This window comes from Gracilinanus agilis, chromosome 2 (genome assembly GCF_016433145.1).
Source record: "Gracilinanus agilis isolate LMUSP501 chromosome 2, AgileGrace, whole genome shotgun sequence".
In the NCBI taxonomy this organism is placed as follows: Eukaryota; Metazoa; Chordata; class Mammalia; order Didelphimorphia; family Didelphidae; genus Gracilinanus; species Gracilinanus agilis.
Window position 1 is genome coordinate 563,083,914 of NC_058131.1, and position 23,755 is coordinate 563,107,668.

Below are 23,755 nucleotides of genomic sequence, written 5' to 3' on the forward strand. Positions count from 1 at the left end.
CAAAGTATACCAGGAATGTGCAAGCTGGTAAGAGTCAAAATTCTTTCATGAAAAGAAAGAGAAAAATGGAACTGAGCAAAAAAGGCCCAAGTTGACAAACCAATTAAAAAAAAAGGTTAGGAATATTCTGACAAAGAAGTACAAGCTCTCTGAACCAAAGGAAGTTGAAGGTGAGCAAGGAAATTGTCATTTCCAAGAGCAGCTGTTTTACTATTTTGGTGCAAAACATGGCAGGAAAGCCTTTTCTTCTCTTGATTAAAGTAATCTTGGGCGACATCATGAGGCTTGAAGCCAACAGTCAATTGTTTTTATTTTACTACATGGGACAAACACTGATAGTGTAGAAGCTCCTTCTGTGCTAGTCAGTGCTACTTTTAGGAAAATGTTGAAATAAAATAAGATAAAAAGCAGCCAGAAGGCTTTGTACTCAACCATGTGAACAAGCCCATGGCATTGCCTGCTGACATAAAAAATGCCACTGATTGACAAGATACAACAAATAGCACAGTGGGCTACACGCCTAGGAACAAGATCCTACAATTAAGTGAACATCGTAGGCATAAACGTTGCTTGTATTCCTTTTGGAGAAAAGTATTTGGCATGGCTTAAGTAGGGAGCTTTGTCAGACAGATCCAGGAACAGAATAAATGAATATCATACCTGATGATGACACATTGGTTTTCTCTGTCAATAATCATATTTCTATACATGTTGTCAGCAAGCGCATAGATATGGGGTGGATTTTCATACTGTGCCTGGAGAGGAGGAAAGGGAAAGGCAACCATGATACATCAATCATAAAACAACAGATTTTAAACATGAGACAGAACCAGAGAGAAAAGTGATTTGCCCTACAGTCATGTGGTCAAACAGGAAAAAATTACATTGGAAACATTCCTTTTCCCTCTCCGCTCTAGAGCACACCTTGCTTCTTGCAAATGCATGTCCTTGGTTGCACAACTGAAGGGCCAGAATTTGACAGCTCACAAGTCTGTGTCAACAGGAACTACCCAGACCCAGTTAAAGGTAGAATTTGACTCAGGGTCATTTCTTTTAGGCAGGAATCCCTACTAGGCAGACATGATTCAGCCCTTAGACATGACCCAAGTCTTCAGATATTCTAATGGCACACCCTACCACTTAAAGCCACACCTTTGTAAGAGCTGCCCATTAGGACTGCCCACCAGTGGCCTTTGGGCTAAGCTAAATGGGAAACAGGAAGCTGTTCATGAGAGCCTATTGGGCCGGACTTCCTAGAATGGCTGATTTTCTTGAAGAGATGTATGGAGAGCACTTGGGGCTCTGGAGGAGATATGGAGTGGGGGATGGAGTGGGAATGAGGTGGACCAGGTAGGGCTTTCTCTGAGGAAGAGGGGGTGGTTGTCTGAGGGAGCAAACTGGTTTGGCTGGTTTGTTTTATCTCTAGTGGGTCACTAACAACCAGGGCTCTTGGTGTTTTGTGCCTTTGGATATTATTGGGTATCTTTGTTATCTTTCAAAATGGAAGTAACTCAGTTCTGCCTATCCCATCAAATTCATCTTTTTACACTGACTCCCTGGCTGGCTTGGGAAACTGTTCCTGTCCCATCTCTAGCTTTAAAACAAAACAATACCCTGACTCAGTCACAAAAAAAAGGCTAACTCCTAAATCCAGGACAAAGGAAGAATATGGATAAAGAGTTAGGAGATGTGGGTCACCAGCTTAGGCAGGGTGCCCAGAGCCCTCAGATCCCGTGTCCTCATCTGTAAAGGGGGGATAATAACTTCTGCTCATCCTTCAGGACAGTAGTGAGATTAGTTGAAACAACTGAGATGAAAGTGTAGTGAAAATATAAAGTGATCAGTATTCTTTTTGGTCTGTCTTGTCTGGTCCCATCTTATGGTTTGAACAGATGATTTCTTTATTGAAGGAAACTCCAGGCTGCAGTGCCTGGGGCACTGACAGGTTAAGTAACTAGTCTAGGATCATGAAGCCAATTTTCAAAGGCAGCCCACTTTAGGCTCAACATCCAGGGCCCATCATCAACCAACAAGGGCATGGGTTTTGGCTTTAGGTAAACTGCTTTCCACTTCAACTGAGAAATTTGTGGGGGCCATCTTTTTCCTCCTTTTCCAGAGGTCACAATCTAGAGCTTCTGCCCTAGAAAGAAAAGAAGGGAAGGAAAGAAGAAAGAGTGGAAAAGGGAACAAGATGGTCTAAAGGTGAAAAGAAAAGTTGAGGAAGCAACTGAATGAAATGTAAAATGTTTTTTTTTCCTGAGGTTCTGTGCCATTATCATGCACATTCCAGTGTCTTATCTTAATTATTCCATTAGGTATCTTACCCTCCAAACCATTTTAACTGTTTTATATGGAATGCAGTTTAAATGGGGTGCATACTTGCATCTAAAATAAAAATTCATCTTTTTTGTGGAGAAATAGGAACATTTAAACACAGCCAAATCCTATTCAGATATGGCAAGAGGACTTTTTTTGTGATTTAGTCTAGAATTTTGCAATAATAGTAAATTATATGATCTCTTAAGACTTTTTTTTTTTTTTGGTGGGGAAAAGGGAGTAACTTCTGGAGCAACAAAAAACATTAGATCCCCAAATCAAATTCCATTGAGCTTCTTCTGTTTTGGATGCAAGGTAAAAGAGAAAGCTCTGAATTTATAGTCAGAAGCCTGAGGTCTGATTCCATCTCTGCCACTTACAACCAGGGTGACTTTAGTCTCAATCCCTTAATCTGAAAGGTGAGGAGGTCCTATCTGATGACCCTTGACATTCTTTCTATTTTAAATTTATAATTCTATAAGGATAAGGGATAATCTCAGTTAACTCCCAAGATCCTCCTCTGCAATGCCTTCTCCTTCCAGAACCTTTTCCCAGGGTTTGTGGCTAAATTCTCTTCCTTCCCCTTAGAGCCAACCTTTGCATTTTCCTCTTATCCTGTATTACACTAAAATCAAACTGGAGAGTCCTATTTTTTTTGTTTCTAAAGGATAAAAACATATGTTTAAGATCAAACCCTCTCATCTAACACTATCTTTGTTAAGTTAATTCATAGGAATAAGACCATATAAATATATATGTTGCCTATTTTAAGGAAAAGACTTTTGTATTATAAAACTCAGAACATTATGGTTATCTCTGGAATTTGTTACTTACAGCTCCTTGGTACATTTCGATTTCCTTTTCCCCAAAGTATGGCATCTGTTTGAAAGGGTTGACGGAAATTAATACAGATCCAATATATGTCTGTATTTATATTTAGTTAAGGTTCATAATTATGAAATCTTTAAAGTGAATACTTACCCACCCTCGGTATATTATTGATTCGATTTAGACCTATTCATTCTTCCTATTTATTGAATATTGCTTTGTTCTTGGGAAATCCATGTGAAAAAAAATCAGGCAGCTGGGCTTTGTATCATACTAAGATTTAGATTTGGAAGGGACGCTTAAGGCCATTAATTCCATCTCCCTCATTTTAAAGGTGAGTTAACTGCAGTTACAATTTAAAGGACTTACCCAGCATCATATAGATAATATCAGAGTGAGGATTTTAATTCAAGTCTTCATGACTCCAAATCCAATATTTAATCTACTGTGCCACTAAGGATTCTGGGAATCAGCAAAGCTGGGTCCTTGTCCTGGCTCAGCCACCCACTAGCCTTAAATTTACAAGTAACTTAATCTCTCAGAGATTTGCTATCTTGCCCTCTTTAACTCTATAAAATTATAGTGAAATTAGATGAAAGGAAAATGCTTTGTAAAGTGTAAAGTGTTATACAAATTATGGCTATTATCTCAGATGAAAATAACTTGAGACAAAAGAACATCAATTATTTCATGATTAATAAAACTTAAAGACCATTAAGCAATATCCCTAACGTCAGTTCATGCCTAAGATGGCAGTCCATATTTATTAGTAAGCTTCCTTCTCGAATCAATTAGTAAGCTTCCTTCTCAAATCAAATGATTGATCTACCTCTCTCCCTCTTATTGGCTAAATACTAGATGATATAATAACAGATAGGGCATATATGTGTGTGTGTGTGTATATAATGCTTTCAGATTTGTGAAGCACTTTACAAATACTTCATTTTACTCTCACACAACAACCCTGGGAGGTAGGTACTATTATTATACCCTTTTAAGATGAGGAAATTGAGACTAATAGAGATGAAGTGATTTACTAATCGAAGGTTACCCCCCCCCCCCCCCGCTCGTTAATGTTTAGGGCCACTTTCTGAATTCAGGTTTCTCTGATTCCAGGTCCAGCATCTTACCAACTATCTGACCTAGTAACTACATAAACCTTGACTCTAAAATAATTTATATTCTGCTAAGGAAGATAGCATATAACACATAGATAGATAAGTACAAAGCATATACAAAAGTATTATCTGAATAATAGATTGAAATGAGAATCTAGCATTCATAAACTATACATTAAACATTCCTATGAGAATATATATATATATTTGACATATATATCTCAATTGATTTATATATCTATATATATGCAAGTTGAATGTTTTGTCTTCTTGTCTCTCTCATTGATGCTGATAGTTTTCCTAATATTAAATGAGCCATGCATTCCTGGTATAAATCCCACCTGGTCATAATGAATGATCTTTGTGATATATTGCTACAACCCCCTTGCTAGACTTTTGTTTAAAACTTTAGCATGGGGGGCAGCTGGGTAGCTCAGTGGATTGAGAGTCAGGCCTAGAGATGGGAGGTCCTAGGTTCAAATCTGGCCTCAGACACTTCCCAGCTGTGTGATCCTAGGCAAGTCACTTGACTCCCATTGCCCACCCTTACCACTCCTCCACCAAGGAGAGTTAAAGCAATTGTATAAAAAATCAAGCCATTCCCCAATTGATAAATGGGCAAGAGACATGAATAGGCAGCAAATTGGCTAAAATGAAAGAAGGGGAGAGTAATGAATGTTGGAGGGGATGTGACAAAATTGGGACATTAATGCATTGCTGGTGGAGTTGTGAACTGATCCAACCATTCTGGCTGGCAATTTGGAACTATGCTCAAAAGGCTATAAAAGAATGCCTGCCCTTTGATACAGCCATACCATTGTTGGGTTTGTACCCCAAAGAGATCATAGATAAACAGACTTGTACGAAAATATTTATAGCTGCGCTTTTTGTGGTGGCAAAGAACTGGAAAAGGAGGGTATGTCCTTCAATTGGGGAATGGCTGAACAAACTGTGGTATATGCTGGTGATGGAATACTATTGCAATGGGAAGAATACTAAACTTGGATCTATAGGGCCTGAGTTCCAATCCTACCCCCCCATATATCTGTAGGCAAGTCTCTAATCTTCTTTAGGGTCAGTTTCCTCATCAATAAAATGATCATCCTTAAGGTTCCTTCTGGATCAAAATCTATGACCTTATCAATATGGGTTATTCTGGTGCGATAAAGGCCAGTTCAGTTAGTTACTAGAATGATTTAAGCAAAAAAGATAACACCAGAAGTCAGAATAGAGTAGGTCTACCATGCCCATTGGCCTAAGGTTTAGTTTTTTTTCCAGGATAAGAAAATTAATAAATTAAGCACCTATTATGTGCCAGAGACACTTATGTTAAACTCTGGAGATAAAAACAAAAAAGGAAATAGAGTCCTTGCATTCAAGGATCTTATAAACCAAAGAAGGAAAACATCACAAAAAAAGGAAGGTGAAAAGCAGGAGAGGTAGGGGTGGGGAAGGTATCTCCTATTGGAGGAACCATGGAATAGAAAAGTCAGAGAAAGTAATAGGAGGATCTGTTCTGAGCTGAGCTCCCTCCTTAAATGGAGCTTTTGGATTTTATGGTTCCACCCTCCTATGAGAAAATCAGAGAGGGTGGAAATAAGGTGGAGTACCACAGCTGATGGGATCTTGCGGAATGATGAGGTTTTGCCAAAGAGATTTTGACCTAAATTATTTGGAGCAGTTTCTGCAGTCTTCAGTGGTTTTGCTTACAGAACTAAACTGGATGGACAGACACAGTCAAAGTCAGTCAATATGCATTTATTAACCACATACTATGTGCTGGGTACTGTGGTAAGCCTTCAGAATAAAAAGAAAGGCAAAAACACAATCTCTGCTCTCAAGGAGCTCATCTAACAAAGTAAAAACAATTATGCATAACAAGATATAGACAGGATAATAAATAAATAAACCAAATATAGGCTGGATAAAAAATAAAAAAGATACAGACTGAGACAAACAACAGAGGGAAGGTCCTGGAATTAAGGAGGATTAGGAAAGGCTTCCTCTAGGAGGTGGAATTTGAGAGGTAACCTGAAGGAAGCAGGAACTAGGAAGGAAAGTACAGTATCCCAGGCTTAGGGGGCCTAGGAATTGAAGTGGCTTGTGTCACTGACACAAGATATGGGGGGAGATGTAAGGTGCAAGAAGACTGGAAGGTTTGTGAGGGTCTTGAATGCCAAAGAGGCTTTTATATTTGATCCTGGAGGTGAGAAGGAGCCAGGAGTTTACAGACATGGTCAATACTACACTTCAGGAAGGTTAATTTAACAGCAGAATGGATGATGGATTACAGTGGAGAGAGACTTGAGATAGAGAAGCCCTAAGTAAGTTATTGCAGTAGTTTAAGTGTGAAGTGATAAGGTCTTGCCCGAGGGTGGTGGCAGTGTCAGAGGAGACAAGGAGGACTATATGAGAGATGTTATGAAAGTAAAATAGACAGACCTTGGCAGCAGATTGAATTGGGTGGTGGTGGTGGGGGGGAGGGGGTGTTGAGAGTAAGCAAAGTGGAAATCTAAGATAACCATCGATATAATCCATCACTCCCACTTCCCACTGCATAATTCAGGTGGTCCTTCAGAAAGATCCAGTTAACTGCGTCAGCCCACTGGTTAACCTTTACCTATACAGGTGTGGCTAAAAGGGTAATTTATAAAATGTGTTTTTCTTTAATACAAGGTGTACCACACACTGAATGATGATCAGGTTTAATAGAATTTTAGATTGGAAGAAAGAGTGCATCAACCATTCCTCTCATTTTACAGATGGGCAAATTAAAAATGGCTAGAAGGAGGATATGGAAGAGAGAGGCCTGGAGTCAGAACAAAAAACTGTGGGTGCAGTGCTTGTTATGGAATAGCTGGGTCACTTTGGGCACTTCACCTTTCTGCTTCTATATTTGGAAAATATGGTGTGAAGTGTCCTATAAACTGACCCCCACCCCAACTCCATAAATGTAGGTTGTTAGTATTACAAATAAGAAAACAGCCATAGATAAGTGAAATGAGTCGCCCAAGGAGGACAGAACGCTTGGTAGGCAACAGAGCTCTAATAGTTCAGGTTTCTGATTTGGTCTGTCCACTATATCTCAAACAGGAATGAGAAAACAAATTATATCCGTTTTTGTCAGCACAAATGGTTTTGTTGAGTTCTCTGGCTCTTCACTGGGCTCATCTTACTCAACTGACCTTGAAAAGCCAGAGTCTTCCTCTCTTCTACTTCTATTTCATTTGTTCACATATTAGATTGTAAATTAGATTGTAAACTCCTTGAGGGTTGGGACTGTTTCTGCTCTTCTCCAGTGCTTAGCACAGTGACTGGCACTTGGTAAGTTTCTGTTGATTGACTGATGATAGAGAAATAATGTTTGATAGATAGATAGATAGATAGCTCTCTCTCTCTCTCTCTCTCTCTCTCTCTCTCTCTCTCTCTCTCTCTCTCTCTCTCTGTCTCAAAACTTTACTTTCTGTCTTAGAATCAATATTGTATATTGGCTCCTAGGCAGAAGAGCAGTAAGGGCGATCAGGGTTAAGTGACTTACCCAGGGTCACACAGCTAGGACGTGCCTGAGGCCAGATTTGAACCTAGATCCTTCTGTCCCTAGGCCTGGCTCTCAGACTTATTGAGCCACCTCTCTGCTCCCACTCTGTGCAGAATGCCTTCCTTTCTCATTTCTAGCCTAGTGGCTTTCTTAAAGTCTCAGTTAAAGTCTTATTTTCTCTAAGAAGCCTGTGCTGATCTTCCCTCAAGGCTACTGAGAGTAACACCAATTCACCCAGTATATATTCTGTATGTATATGGTTACATGTTATCTCCGCCATTAGACTGTGAGTACCCTGAGGACAGTGCCTGTTTTTGCCTTTCTTGGTATTGCTAGTATTTATACAGTGCCTGGCACATAACCAGCACTTAATAAATGTTTTTTGACTTGACCTATGTGCAAAGTCTGTAAGTCCTCATTTGTAAATATTTCAAAGTGCTAAATATAACTTGAGTTGGTGAAGTGCAAAAATAGCCTTGATGGAAAGAAGTGCCCAATATAAAACACTGAGTGACTTTCACAAGTAACTGGTATTTGCAGCCAAGAAGCTAGACATTAAATCATTCCAAGCATGTCCAGGGAAAGCCAGACAAGTTCAGTTTGGTGGGGTTGGGGGTGGGGGAGGCTGCAATATTTCTCTCACAGAACGTAGAATTTAAATTTCAAGACGCGTGACAATTTTTCCAGGAAATAAATATGGATGATAGAGCATGCTTTTGTGAACATTAACAGCTGAAATGTTGGGATTTTGTTAGTAAACAAGGTCAGCATTTTCCCAGGCAATCCTGCTCAGATGTGGCCCAAAGAAATGGCCATTCAGAAGGGAGGCATTAACAAATGATTGATTCAAATGCTGATCTTCAATTTAAAAAAAAAATGCCCTAGGAAAGGGGCTGCTGGGAGCAGCTTCCCAACTCAATGTGAAATATAATACATTCTGGCTTTAACCATTAATGGGTTTTTTCCCCAAACCTAACCCAAATGACAACGTAATGCTGCTCTTTCATTCCTTTTTTTCTTTTCTTTTCTTCTTCTTTTTTAAACCCATACTTTCTTAGTATCCATCTAAGACAGAAGAGTGGTGAGGGTTAGAGGACAGAAGAGGCAAACAGGGTTAAGTAACTTGCCCAGGGCCACAAAGCTAGGAACTGTCTCAGATCTTATTTGAACCCAGTTCCACTGATTCCAGGGCTGGTTCTCTATCTACTGTGCTACCTAACTGTCCCTGCTCTCTTATTTCTATGACATCTCCATTACCTTAATAGAAAAGACAATAAAATAAGCCTTTATATGAGAAAATATATGTTACCAAGTTACTGGCACTATTTTATGAACATCTACTGAAGTTATTAAGGCAGTGAGGTATATAAGTAGCAAGAAGACTCAGACCTGATATGTATGCATTGTTTAACTCTGGTCAAATAATTTAACGTCTCCTGAGCCTCAGTTTTCTCATCTGTAAAATGAAACACTGGGTAAATCTTAAAGTGCTATAGAAACAGTTTTGTTTTGTTTTCAAAATTATCCCATACCAAAAAAAAAAAAAAAAAAAAAAAAAGGGAATTTGCCAGTTTTTCTGCATTCCTATGTTTGTCTAAGGAAACCTCAGCAGTAAATGTATTCTGAGAAATACCTAAAATTCTTGTCTTTCATTATTGTTTCACTATTGTTTAATTTCTATATCATAAATATTAACTGCATGAATGAGGAACATGGGCTGAGTATGTATCAAGAGTAAGTAGAAACTAATAAGTAGTTAACTAATAAGATGCATGAGCATCTTTGTGCATTGAAGAGAGAATTAGAGGGTGGAGAGGATTTCTAGAATATTGGGAGGTTCCCCTACAGAGATCTTATTCTGAGAGGATAAAGATGGGAGTCATACAGGCAGGTCAGTGTGGATGGTTTTCTTCTCATTTTAGAAATAAGGATCATAGGATTACAGGTTTAGAGCAAGAAAACTTTGAGGTAATTAAATACAACCATCTCATTTTACAGGTCAGGAAACTAAGGCCTAAAGAAGTCACAAGTGACTTGCCAAGGGCCACATAGCTCTGAGGTGGGATTTGAAACGAGATATTCCTGATTCCCTTCTAGTGTCCTCTATATCACATTTGGGGCTGGCAAACTTGGCAAACTATTGGCCTACCTCCCAAGAACTAAGGATGCTGTTTTTTTTTTTTTTTTACATTTTAAAATAGTTTTCCTGTATTAAAAAAAATATAAAAACAATTTGCTCATTGGGATACAAAAACACACAAAGCAATGGGTTTGGCCTAAGGGATTGTCACATTGATGCAATTAAAGATGTTTTTTAAGTATTTTCCTGCATTTATATTACACTTTAAGGTTGGAAAGTTCATTGTGCAGCATTTAATTTGAACTTCACAAAAGCCCTGTGAGGTTGGAAAGACAGACGTGATTATTCCCAATTTACAGGTGAGAAAATAGAGACTTGAGGACAGAATGACTTGGCCCATGGTCACATAGCTAGCAAGTAGTAAGAGTTTGAGCTAGACATCGGGTCTTATGATTACAAGTCCAGTGTTCTTTCCATACAACCTCTCAAAAATCCAAAGTGTCATAAAACCCAGTGGAATTATGCGTCGGCTAAGGGGGGCTAAGGGGAAAGGGAAAGAACATGAAAAATGTAACTAGGGGAAAATATTCAAAATAAATTTTTTTTTAAAAAATCCAAAGTATCACTAATACCACTCAATGTGGAAGTCACTATTGGTCCTAGCATTCTGGGAAATAACAAGGAATTAATTATATGGAAAAAAAAGGAGCAAAATTGTTTATACTATTTGACTTAAGAAATTCCACTGCTTAGCATATTCTTCAAGGAAGTCAAAGAAAGAAATTAAGGCCCTATGTACACCAAAATATTCAAAACTACTTTTTGTAGTTAAAAAAAAGAGTGACTATTTTCCTAGCTGTGTGACCCTGGGCAAGTCACTTAAGTCCCATTGCCTAGCCCTTACCACCCTTTTGCCTTAGAACCAATACACAGTATTGAGTCTAAGATGAAATGGTATGGGTTTAAAAAAAAAATAGAAAGGGGATACCCACTGATTAGAAGATGGCTAAACAAATGGTGCTATATAAATATAGTAGAATATTCTAGTGCTATAGAAATAGTGTAGAATATAAAATGGTGCTATATAAATATAGCAGAATATTCTAGACTAGAAATTTGAGGAACTCAGAGAAACAAGAAGAGTCAGAAGTAATAGCAATAAAATGATTAAGGAGACAGATAAAAAGAATGAAGCAATTTACATGAAACAAACAACAAAACAAAACTGAATATTATGTCATTAAATAGCCAATCTTAGCCCCACAGAAGAGATGAGCAAATGCACTATATTCCCTTTCACTGTAGAGGATGGGAACTCAATGGGCACGGAATATTGTAAACGTTGTCAGTCAATAGATACATAGGTTTGATTTTGTCTTATTGTTTCTTTTTCTTTGTTACAGAGGAAAGATCACTTTGGGTTGGGTGGCAACAATGAGAAGAGAGGAGGCAGGAGAGATATATTTGAAAATGATTGTGATACAAAAAACAAAAGGAAATCAATAAAAAATTTCCCTCAAAGTAAACAGTGCTCAAATAACTCATTTCCTTTTTCATTGAGAATTTAACATCCAAGTGGGCACATGCTGGTGAATATACTCTTAGTCAGCAGAAACTTTGGCAGTTGAAATAAAGGTATATACTTTAGCCCACAGAAATGAATCATGGTTCCATCCTGCTGTGTCAACTTAAAGACCATGTCTCGATAAGCAATCCATCAGGAGATATTTATTGAGTCTACAAACGGTTGTGCACTGAGCAGGAAGCTACAGAGGGGTGGAGAGGAGGGTAAAATGTAAAAGATAAATAAGACCAGTTTCTGACTTCAAGAAACTTATGATCTCCTTGGGGGGGAGATAATCATTGTTGGCAAAGAAGGTGCTCCCCAGCTTCCTTCTCTCTGTAAGAGTAACTACTGCTGAGACCACTGCAGGAGATCTCAAGGGTTCAGGGGAGCCACATAGCCAGTCATCCAGTATTCCCTTTTGCTGAACTATCCATAATAGTAGCTGACATACTGCTTTTATGGGCTGTCCTGAGAACTAACTTAACCACTAGAGATATATGGGAAAATACTTTCCCATTTCCAAACAGCTGAATTGCAAATGTCTTTTCAGGACATAACCCAGAAATACAGGCAAAATTGTAGACCCTTAGTAGAGAGGCCATTGTGTAAGCGGCCAGTATTTATATGCCATATATAGGAAAATTTCAGTTTTTTAAACAAAGCAAATCAAGATCTAAACTTTGAAAACTCCCAAGGAAAGAATCAAAGTGAAATTAATTATCTATAATTAGATCAACTTAAATAAGTTTTTAAAACATGTTTTGAGTGATAATGCAGGTATAACCCAGGGGAATTGCTTGTCAGTTCCAGAGGGGAAGGGAAGAGGTGAGGGAGAGAACATGAATCATGTAACCATGGGAAAATATTTAAAAAATAAAATATATTAAAATAAAAAAGTTTTTAAAGATCACAGAATCAGTGATTAAGAGTGCCTGCCGATTTTTCAGATGAGGAAACTGAAAAAAAAAAGTGACTTGCTCACACAGGTAGGAAAAATTAAATTAAATTAAAATTCAGATCCCCTGACTCTAAATTCATTGATTTTGCCACAGTAAGGTTTATAGAAAGTGTGCTGGAAAGAGAGGGAATTAGATGTAGTGACTCTGAAAGGGATAGGATAGAATTCCCTTTGGGTGTCTAGTGTGGTACACTGTGAGTCACTTTTTGACTCTGATGTCTCCAACTGGGGTCCCACATGATCTGGGTGCCTAGAGCAGATAGTTCATTCTTTATCTAGGGGCAAGGATGGTTTTGTAATAGTCAGATGGCAGCCTGGTGGCCAGTGAGGTTGGGGAAGAGGCGGCCTCTCAGATTTGGTTCTGGGAAGGGAAGATCCTAGAAGAAAGAATTGTACCACCCTGGATGCTGGGAGACATCTGGGACCCAGGCCCAGTCCCATGATGCTAGCTCCAGCTGGTCTTCCATCATAATAAAGGTAACTCAAGTTTGAAGTAAAATTCCACAAAGCTTAAAAAACTTTTTAAAAGTTATTTTTGGCATGTCAATAGTGAAATACAATGAAAGACAAGAATTTTCCTCAGAATACATTTGCTGCTGAGGTTTCCTTGGACAAACATAAGAATGCAGAAAAACTGGCAAATTACCTTTTTTTTTTTTTGCTATGGGATCATTTTGAAAACAAAATTTTAAAAAAATTATATTAACCATCTTAAAAGTATATATATTTGACATTCTTTTATGAGGTAAATGAATATAGCACTAAAAGGAAGCCCAACTGATTAATTGAGAAATCAGTGAAGGTCTCTGAGAATGGCTAATGAAACATACCTCCTCCCTCATGGCAGGAAGGAAGAGGACCATTAGGATAGAATATTTTATACACTGGCAAATGTGATCACTGTGCTAAAGGTTTTCACTTAATTGCTATTCTTTTTTTGTCACAGGGAAGGGTTCAGTGGATGGAGAAAGAAGTTTTAAATGATTTAAAGACAAAGGAGATTATAAAACATATTTTTAAAAAGTCATATCTTAGGCACTATTTGTGCATAAAGGATTTGAATCTTAACATTACATGTGACTTGCTGTCATAAAATAAGTGCCATGGAGAGTAGAATTTTCTGGCATTAAAGTTAAGTCAATTTTTAGAAAGTCATTTTATAAGGTCTCTCACTGTGCAACTGGTCCCACCACTTTCTGGGAAATAGAGGAGGAAGATACAGAAGCAGTGTCTGATTTTAAGTTCTTGGACTCAAAAATCACTGCAGATGACAACTGCAGTCACGAAATTAAAAGATGCTTGCTCTTTGGAAGGAAAACTATGGCAAATCTGGACAGCATACTAAAAAGCAGAGACATCACCTTGCTGAAAAATGTCTAGACAAAGATATGGTTTTTCCAGTAGCAAATGTATGGCTGTGAGAGTTGGACTCTAAAGAAAGGTGAGCACCACAGAATTGACTCTTTTTTTCCAATGCTGGAGAGGATTTCTGAAAGTCCTTCAGACAACAAAGAGATCAAATCAGTCAATACTTAAAGAAATTAATTAAGATTATTCTTTGGAAGGACAAATACTGAAGCTGAATCTTAAATACTCTGGCCACAATAATGAGAAAGCAGAAATCACTGGAAAAAACTCTGATGCTGGAAAGATTGAAAGCAAAAGAAGAGGAAAGTAGAGGGAAAGATGGAAAGACAGTGTCATAGATGCAATGAAAATGAAATTGGACGGACTTGGGGTTAGAAAAGGTCCACGGAGTCAAGAGATTTAGATACAACTGAATGACTGAACAACAAACATTGTGCCCCCTTAATGCTGGAAGCTTCTAATCTTGTCTACTTTTTTAAAAACTTGAATCTGTGTTTATTCTGTATGTAATTAAAATTGTTTTTCCAGAACTCTCTCTCCCAGCATCCCATCTTTGTTCTCACATTATGTCCTTACATTTTGGAGATAAAAGTTTTTTTGTAGCTCTGCCCACAAAAACTGTGTGCTCTCTCTTCCCAGAAAGCGGCTGTGGAGGCTGGGGGGAGAGTTTGGTAGGAAAGGTTACTCATTTGGTTTTACTTAGCTTTCTATTTCTCTTTTTTAATTTCATCTACTTCAAGTGATTATTAATAAATTTCATTAAATATAATACTTGGAGTTATTGGATATTAATTTAAATCTCACGTTTGTTAAATATCAAGAAAATTGGGCAGAATTCAGTATTATCTTCCTTCTTCTAATAGTATGAACCTTAAACCCTCAAAGGATACAAAAATATAGTCATCCATGTATCTTTTCTTCAGATTCTCAACGATGGAGTCCTCAGTGATTTTGGACAGGAGCACCATGTCATCCACACCACTGTGCTTGACATTGTGACTCTGCCAGTGGTATCGGTAGTGTCCTTTGCTTCCCTGAAAGAACAAACAAACAAAAAAAACACCTGAAAACATGATTATCAAAAATGTGATCACTTTCTGACTTTCAAAACTTTTCCACAAAGATTTATTTACATCTTATGAATGAATGAAATTAAATGAATGACTAGAACATTTATTACACAGGCACTGTGCTAAATGAGTTTTGTACTTCTGAATCTTAGTTCTTATTTTTATGACCCCATTTCTCAGTGAAGATTTTTGGTTTTTCATTTACTTATTTAGCTCATTTTATAGATGAGAAACTGAGACAAACAGGGTTAAGCAATTTGCTTAGTGTTTGAGACTTGCTTTGAACTCAAGTCTTCCTAACTTCAGGTTTAGCACTCTATCCACTATGCCACTTAGCTTCTGTATGCATATACATTTACGTAAAAATAGTCAATAAAAAAGTATTTTTAAAATTCATTATTCATAGTAAATATCCTCCAGAAATACTATATAAACTAAAGGTCACAATTTACCATGATTTCATGAAAATGGAGAAGAAACATGTATGGCCAGCACATACATATATTACCAAGTATATTACCAATGAGGACTTGAATGAGAGAAATTTCACTAAAAAAATCAACAAAGAAATGCATGACTGGAAAGGAGGTACACTGGGGTCAACTGTTGAGAATGAATAAGTCTAAGGGGTGTGAGGAAGATTATTATTTAGTTATTATGTAGGAGACTTAGGAAGGACTGGAGGATTCCACATGGAATGGGGAAGCAGGAAGTGGCTTGCTCTCTCTCTGAGAAGGACTCCATGGTGGTTGGGACAAGCTGTAACTGACCCTGGGAGACCTCAGAGCTAGTGGAGTTGCACCCTGATTCCCTGGGATCCTGGAGAGTGGTGAAGATTGAAAGCAGAGGACATCAATCCTGCAAGACAGCACTGAGTAGGGAAGTAGCCTGTGATCTGGTGGACAGCTTGCAGACTTCAATCCCTACCTGGCTACATCAGTTCTGGAAGAGTTGATTCCTGGCATCCTGTAACATCCCTGGAAGAGTTGTGAGATCCCAAGTGCAAGCCCTCTTCCCCAGGTCCTTAGCCAAGCTGTCAAAGCCTGGCAGAAGCCAGGTTGGCTAGGGATCTTACCCTTTTTGACTCCAGTCCTGGGTTGTTAGCCATAGTTTACCTAACCCCCTTTCCAGTCCCCTCATAGTATAATTAAACTGATTCCCTGTGTGTTTTTAGTAATTTTAGGTCCTCATTGTGTGTATGTATTAATCTGTATTTATTCCAGGCTGGGTGGAGCTGAGTGATAGTTGGTCAGGCTTAACTGCCATTTAAGTCAATGGTCTTTCCCTTGTAGTTAAACCTGGTTCCCTGGCTTGTGAAGTCTTTCCCATTGTCCTTTCCTGTCTCCTATCCACCCACAGAGCCCATATTTAATATTTAAGGCACCATCCCTGGTTTTTCCCCATTATAAGGAATTTCTTTTTAAAAAAAGCCTTTACCTTTATCTTGGTAGCAATACTGTGTATTGGTTCCAAGGTAGAAGAGTGGTAAGGACCAGGGAAGAGGGGTTAAGTGACTTGACCAGGGTCACACAGCTAAGAAGTATCTGTGACCAAATTTGAACTAAGGACTTCCTTTCTCCAGGTCTCATACTCTATCTACTTAGTTGTCCCTGGTCCGCGCAATTTTTAAACAGACAATGAAAAAGCTCCAATGTTGTAAGTGAAACCTTGAGAGAGGATTAAAGAAGGTCATGGATGAGAATTATACAGGTTGAAAAGGTGAGAAGGGGTTGTAAAATACACACTGATAGTATTATAGTGTTAAAACCAAGAACCTAACATCACAGCTACAGCTATTGTCCGTACATCATCATTTACCCAGGTAACTTGAACAAATGTGATTGGAAAGGAGGGAGTTATGATTTTGCCTATGCAAGATATTGGATCCCTACTTTCACTTGGGGCAAATTTGTGCCTACTATATTCCAGGTACTGTGCCAAATACTGAGGATACAAATACAAGCAAAAAAGACTGTCTTGTCTTCAGGGAGAATATAATACATAAAGGAAGCTGGAAAGAGTGATACATGGCAGCCTGAAGTGGAAATAGCTGAAAAGTAACATAGGAGCATGCTTTGACTAAGATAAGGCAAAAGCTCACTTATCAGAAACCAGGGTCCTAGAGGAAGAGTCCAAGGTTCTAGTGGGAGAAGGAGAAGGAGGATTAAGAGTATGGCTGGAGCATTGGTGGCAGGGTCTGGAAATGAAACAGTCCTTGATCTCAAGGAGCTTATGTGCTATTAAAGGAGATAAAATATACACACAAATACATACAAAATGAATGTGATTTTTTTTTTGGAGGAGAGCATATTTGTAAGGCAATTCTAGATAGAGATCAAGAAAGACTTCCAAGAATCATCTCAAAAGCAACACTGGCTCTCACTTATCTCTCTAGATTCACTTCATGTCTCCCCCTGCTACATATGCTAATCTCCAAACTAGCCTAGGGACTATTGCCTAGACTGTGACATGCCACCTCCTGCCTCCAAGAGGTTGGACAGACTTTTCCAGATCATTAAAATTCTCTCCTTTCTCACCCTCATTTCTTGGAGTCCTGGTTCCAGTCAAGGCTTAGTTCAAGTGACATCTTCTACAGAAGGCCTTTTCCAATCCTCCCAGTTATCAGGACCCTCTCTCTAAATTTGTTGTTGTTCAGTTGTTTTTCAGTCATGTCTGACTCTTCATTTGGGGTTTTCTTGGCAAAGATACTAGAGTGGTTTGCCATTTCCTTCTCCAGCTCATTTTATAGATGAGGAAATTGAGGCAAGTAAGATTAAGTGACTTGTCTAGTCATACAGCTGTCAACAATCTGAGGTCATATTTGAACTCTGATCCTCTTGACTCCAGACCTCGTGTTCTGTCCATTGTACCACCTTTCTGCCATTCCAAATTATTTTTTATTTGTATAAATTTGTGTTTATTTCTCTTGTCCAAGTTGCCCCCTCCCACTTTTGTCACATTATATAATCTCTTTGAAGGCAAAGCCTTTATTTATTTTTATGGCTCCTATAGGTGCCTGGCACACAGTGGACAATAAATAATTGCTTATATTACTGAACATAGGTGGTTTAGTCAAAACAAAAATATAATTAGGTTTCAATTAATGCAAACAATTTATTTTGCTTATTTTCATTGGGCTGGAATCAATGAAAATTTTGCATAATTTTAATTTCAAGTAATGTGAATTCAAATACCTGCCACCACTTTAGGGAAATTTATTATTCTCACTGATGTGGACCTAGCTGAAAATACTCTTTTTAGAGGTTAATTTATTACACTGAATACATGCAACATATAGAATAAGAATATCATTCTATAACATCCATTTGGCAAATGTATTCAATGATCATATATTGCCTTGTATTATTCTAAGTGCTTTACTGGGATTGCCTTGTAAGCCTCTCTTGTTCTGTGGTTGCTCCTTAGCACCCCTGTAATCATTGATATTTTTTCTAGCCCAGACACATCACCTCCAAGGAAAAAGGAGCAGCATACTTGGAAGGGTGGGGCAGAGGGAGGAACTGGGATGTTTAAAATCCTGTCAAATTCCTCTTTTAAAATATTAAACTCCAGGGGGCAGCTGGGTAGCTCAGTGGAGTGAGAGTCAGGCCTAGAGACAGGAGGTCCTAGGTTCAAACCCGGCCTCAGCCACTTCCCAGCTGTGTGACCCTGGGCAAGTCACTTGACCCCCATTGCCCACCCTTACCAATCTTCCACCTATGAGACAATACACCAAAGTACAAGGGTTTAAAAAAAAATATTGAACTCCAGGGGCAGCTAAATGGCTCAGTGGATAGTCAGGCCTAGAAACAGGGGTTCAGATCTGGCTTCACACTCCTCCTAGCTGTGTGATCCAGGGCAAATCATTTAACCCCAAATGCGTATCTCTTAGCACTCTTGGAATCAGTACTTAGTATCAATTCCAAGACAGAAGTTAGGGTTAAAAAAAAAGATAAAAAAAAAAAAAGAAAATATGTGTTAGATAAGCTTCAATCAGGCATGAGTTATAATGCCGTTGGCAGTGAGTTTAATGTTAATAAAGAACAATACGGCACATCCAGTAAAAGGAAGAAATTCATTGATCTATAAGTGAAGCCACTTCTAAAAGTGCTTACGTAAAAAAAAAAAATTTTGATCAGTGGCTCAGAGGAACCTAATCTTGTGTTTCCCTTAGGAGGAACCATACAATATTCATTAATTCAGTGTTCACAGCGACTTCATAGAACATAAATGCCCCAAATGACAAGAATCTACTATATGTAGAAAAGCTGATTATTTTTGTGGATTTATTTTGCATTCTAATGGTTTATTAAAGCTATTGTTTCAATTGATTCTTTGAATTTCTCTAAGTGAGCCATTAATATAATCATCAAAGAGATAGTTTTACCTGTATTTATTCTCTCAATGTCTTTTTCTTCTGTTACTGCTCCAACTAGTACCTCAACACTTTGCTAAATAAAAGACATTAGCATCCTTACTTTTACTTCTTATCTTACTCAGAAAACTTCCCTTACAAATAATGTGAGCTCTTATTTAGATGCTTTGATCATATGAAGAAAAGATTCTTTTATTCCTATGTTTTTTAGGGTTTTCAATACAAATGAGGGTTGTGTTTTCTCAAAGGCTTGTGTTTTCTCAAAGACTTTCCTAATAGGATCAAATGTTGAACCAGTCCTAGTTCATAATGACAAGTAAAAAACACATTGATATATAGTCTCTTTGCTAACTATTTTGCATTACTGTTAATGAATAAATTGGTCTAGTTTTCATTGATTACTTTCTCTCTTTTTGGTTTGTGATACTTTAGTTTTTAAATCCATCAATACCATTTTTTGCAGTAAAACAGAAAAATCATCTGATCTAATGTTGAATTTTAAAGTAATACAGATAAAAAAATGAGCTCATTCTGTCTCTTCTTTCATTAACTCTTTCCAGCTTCCCTGGCAATAACTTTTCTCCTAATATTCCTTCCCAACTATGTTGCTTAAATATTACTTTGATCATATCACCAATTATTCCTATTTCCTTCCACATTGTCTAAATTCCTGTTGAGGTCCTCCACAGTTTGCTCCATTTATCTGATCCCTGCCCCATCCTATTTTTCATTATTCCTTCACCATTTGGCTTCCTCACTGTCCCTGCCTGGGTCATGCCTCATACATTACCACCAGAAGTATTAATGTGGTTATTCAAAAGAGTCTTCATTCTAACACTTGTTAGTACCTGCCTAACCATAGTTCCTTAACTTCTTTGGATCTCAGTTTCCTCATCCGTAATATGAGGAAGAGAGACAATTGTTGCTCATTGGTTAGGGCAATGGACCTGGCATCCAGAAGACCTAAGTTCAAATCAGCCTCAAGACAGTTTCTAGCTTTGTGACCTTGGGCAAGCCAGTTAACCTCTGTATGCCCAACTAAAGGCTCCCGGGGAGAAGGAAATGGCAAACCACTCTAGTATCCTTGCCAAGAAAACACCATTGATAGCCACAGTCCATGGGGTCTGTGAAGAGTCAGACACAACTGAATGACTGAACAACAACATGCTATGAGGAGTAGAGAATGGACTTCTGAAGTCCCCTTCCATTTTAAATTTCTGATCCTCAGAGGGATTTTAATTTTAAATCTAGAATTGGAAACAGCCCCAGAAATCATTTAATTTAGCCCCCATGTTTCAGATGAGGAGACTGCGATTATATCTGATCTAATTTTCCCTTCTCTCTTTTACTTACAGAATTCTCAAGATCCTGCAAAGTGCCCACCTTCCCCAAGCTGTTCCCTTGATCTTCCTTCTGAATTCCTATGGCACACATAATAAATATGTTTCATGTAATTTTTTGGTCATCGTTTCACATGAAGCATAGGGGCAAAGAGCCCAACCCAGCCCAACCTGAGAAGATGTCGTGAAAAGACCCTCCTGTTACTGTTGGAAGTAGAATTGCTCATTAGTGCTGTCTGTACAATGCATGGTCATTATTTAAGGTTGTAAGAAGCTGGGACTAGATACTTCCTGGGGGAAAATGATTCATCATTCAAGTAGGTATTCAGGGAATTGAGGGACTCTGGAAAGCACCTTGATGTAAGAACCTGGTAGATGGGGATGTTTTCCATTTATTCATTCATTAAACTTTAATTCTCATGGGAGGAGAGAGAAGGTTGAATACTAGTTCTGAAGTGGAAAGAATAGTAGTATAACCTTGGGAACTGGCAAATTACTTCATTTTGCTGGGTTTCGTTTCTACAAGTTAAAATGAAGGGGTTACAGTCCAGAGCTTGGTAAACTATGGCCTACAGACCATAATTTGGCCTGTTGCCTATTTTTATATGGCCCGCAAACCAAGAATGATTTTTACAGTTAAAAAAATTAGAATAATTTTATAGTTTTACAAAAATGGAAAAACCATTTTTAACCCACGGGCCATACAAAAAACAGATGGTAGGTCATATTGGGCTCTGAGGTCACAGATGGCTGATCACTAGGCGACATTATATGATGTTTAAAGACCCTTCTAGTTCTAACTTTCAGAGATGGATCGGGGAGCAAGAGGGAACGATTTGCAGGTCCCCCTCCAGAGTTGTAGCACAAATAGCCAAGCATGATGAATGAATTAATGAATGAAAGAAAAAGCATTGACTTAATTGCTATGGGGCCAAGTCATGGGCTAAGAAGGGGGGGCGGGCAGTTGGGTAGCTCAGTGGATTGAGAGCCAGTTAGAGACAGGAGGTCCTAGGTTCAAATCTGGCCTCAGACACTTCCCAGCTGTGTGACCCTGGGCAAGTCACTTGACCCCCATTGCCTAGCCTTGATCACTGTTCTGCCTTGGAGCCAATACACAGTATTGATTCCAAGAGGGAAGGTAAGGGTTTAAAAAAAAAAAAAAAAGAAGGGGGGAGGGATTTTGGAGGAGATACAAAAAAAAAATACAAAAGCAAAGACAATTCCCAAATTAAAGATACTTACAAGTACCTTCCCTCTAAGACTATCTCCAATTTAGCTTGCATGTATATTGTCTAAATGTAGAGTTGTGCCCATCTTGTCTCTCTCATCACATTGTGAGTTCTTTGAAATTAGGGGCTTGGGTTTTTCCCAGCACTTAGTACAATGCCTGGTACTTAGTACCATTTTAGTAAATGCTTATTGGAAGAAGAGTTAGGTGATTACTTAAGTAATTTTACTTAAAACAACAGTGATAATAAAGAGGTTTCCAGGAGAAGGATATCACCAGCTGCTATTGACCCTCTCTCTTAGGTCCTAATATCCCAGCACTTGAGATCTAGGACTTTTATTCTCTGTGTTTCTCACACTTTAAATAAATAAATACTTGTTGAACAACTAAGTGACTAAATGACAATTTAATTGGGAAAGGCAGTTGATATAGGGGAGCAGAAGCTAGGGAAGGATATTTAAAATATACTGGTTAAATAGGAAACAGTATCTGTTAGTTCCAACCATCTACATCTAGATTCAGCATATTTTGGGATATGACTTCTCTACTATGTAACTCATCACGTGTCATTTCTGAATTTAAAAAAAAAAAAAGGTTTTCTGACTTCAATGTTTCATAGCCAGTCAGTAATGATATGAATTAAATTAAGAAAGTTATTTGAACTTAAAAAACAAAATTTGTATTGATTATTCATTCACTTAAAGGAAAGAGTTTGGTTTTTTTTTTAATTTTTAAACCCTTACTTTCTGTCTTGGACTCAACACTGTATATTAATTATAAGGCAAAAGAGTGGTAAGGATTAGGTAATGGGGGTTAAGTGAGTTGTCCAGGGTCACACAGCTAGGAAGTCTCAATTCACAGAGCCAAATAGTTGCCCCCTGTACATTTGTTTTTTAAAAATATTCTGATAACTCAATTTCAGTCGAACTGATATCCTTTGTAATCTTATGTATCCTATTTCATACTCTTAAAAATTTTTATTCTGAGGAGTCTGTAAAGCCTTGATCCCATGTGATCCATAACACAAAAAAAGGGTTAAGAATCCCTGACTTAGAAGAAGGATGTGGAACAAAGTTTCTTTGATTAGAACATTTAATGCATAACTACACACATAAAAAATTGATCTGTGTATGACTTTGAAAGAACACACCTATTACATAAAATGAAGTACAGCCTGTACTCATCGTGAGTCAGTTCTTCCCCATACATTGAATTGAGAACAAGCTTTCACCAAGGCATGTAAAGGCAATTGTGGGTGCCCTTAAAAATAGAGCCAAAGCCTCTGCTGATTCCCTGGTAGACTTTCATTGGTGCAATGTCACTAAATGGTGTGTGTTTACCAGGGTGTGACCTAAGGAGAGGAAAGGTGAATCATTTAACAAAGCTATGATTATTCCCTCATTGAAAGGATATACTCTGTGCTGGAACTGGGGCAGCAGAAAGAGAGCAGTTACAGAAACCAACACTTGGAACATTTGGACTTCTGCAAGTGTCCTACAACTTATTCTCCTCTTCATCCAGACACGTACACACACACAGCAACGTGCACTGGCAAAGCTAGGGAATTCTGGTCAGACCCCAAAAAGCAGAAGCCATTAAATACTGCATGTATATACAGTAAAGAATGTTTTATGATGGGTATGTTTTCACTGGCTGGCCCTCACATCTAGGATACTCTCTCCCCTCCTCCTCATCTCCTAGCTTCCCTGGCTCCCTTTAAACCACCGGTCTTGGGTTAACGTTCTATTATTCCAGGTTGTCTAATTAAAAATGGTGCCTCAATAGGCAAAGAAACAACACATACTTTCAACTCCCCATCAGTCTGAAATCCAGCCATCCATAAAGATCAAACTTACAACGACCAAAAGTTGGAACCCTGGATGCTGCATCATTATAAACATTACCATTTCATAGAATTCCAATTGTTTCAGTGTTAGTCACAGGAGATAAGCACTATAGAGATGCTCCT

General features: G+C 38.2%; 1 protein-coding gene across 1 annotated transcript in view; it reads right to left on the bottom strand.

Annotated features, from left to right (window-relative positions):
• The window catches only part of MYO1E (myosin IE), a 175,700-nt gene that overhangs the window by 147,859 nt on the left and 4,086 nt on the right, over positions 1-23,755 (bottom strand). The window contains exons 2-4 of the mRNA XM_044660107.1: positions 14,664-14,807; positions 3,151-3,240; positions 661-755 (exon numbers count right to left, since the gene is read on the bottom strand). Of these exons, the coding sequence (XP_044516042.1) occupies positions 661-755; positions 3,151-3,240; positions 14,664-14,807 (329 nt within the window). The remainder of the gene's footprint in view (positions 1-660; positions 756-3,150; positions 3,241-14,663; positions 14,808-23,755) is intronic.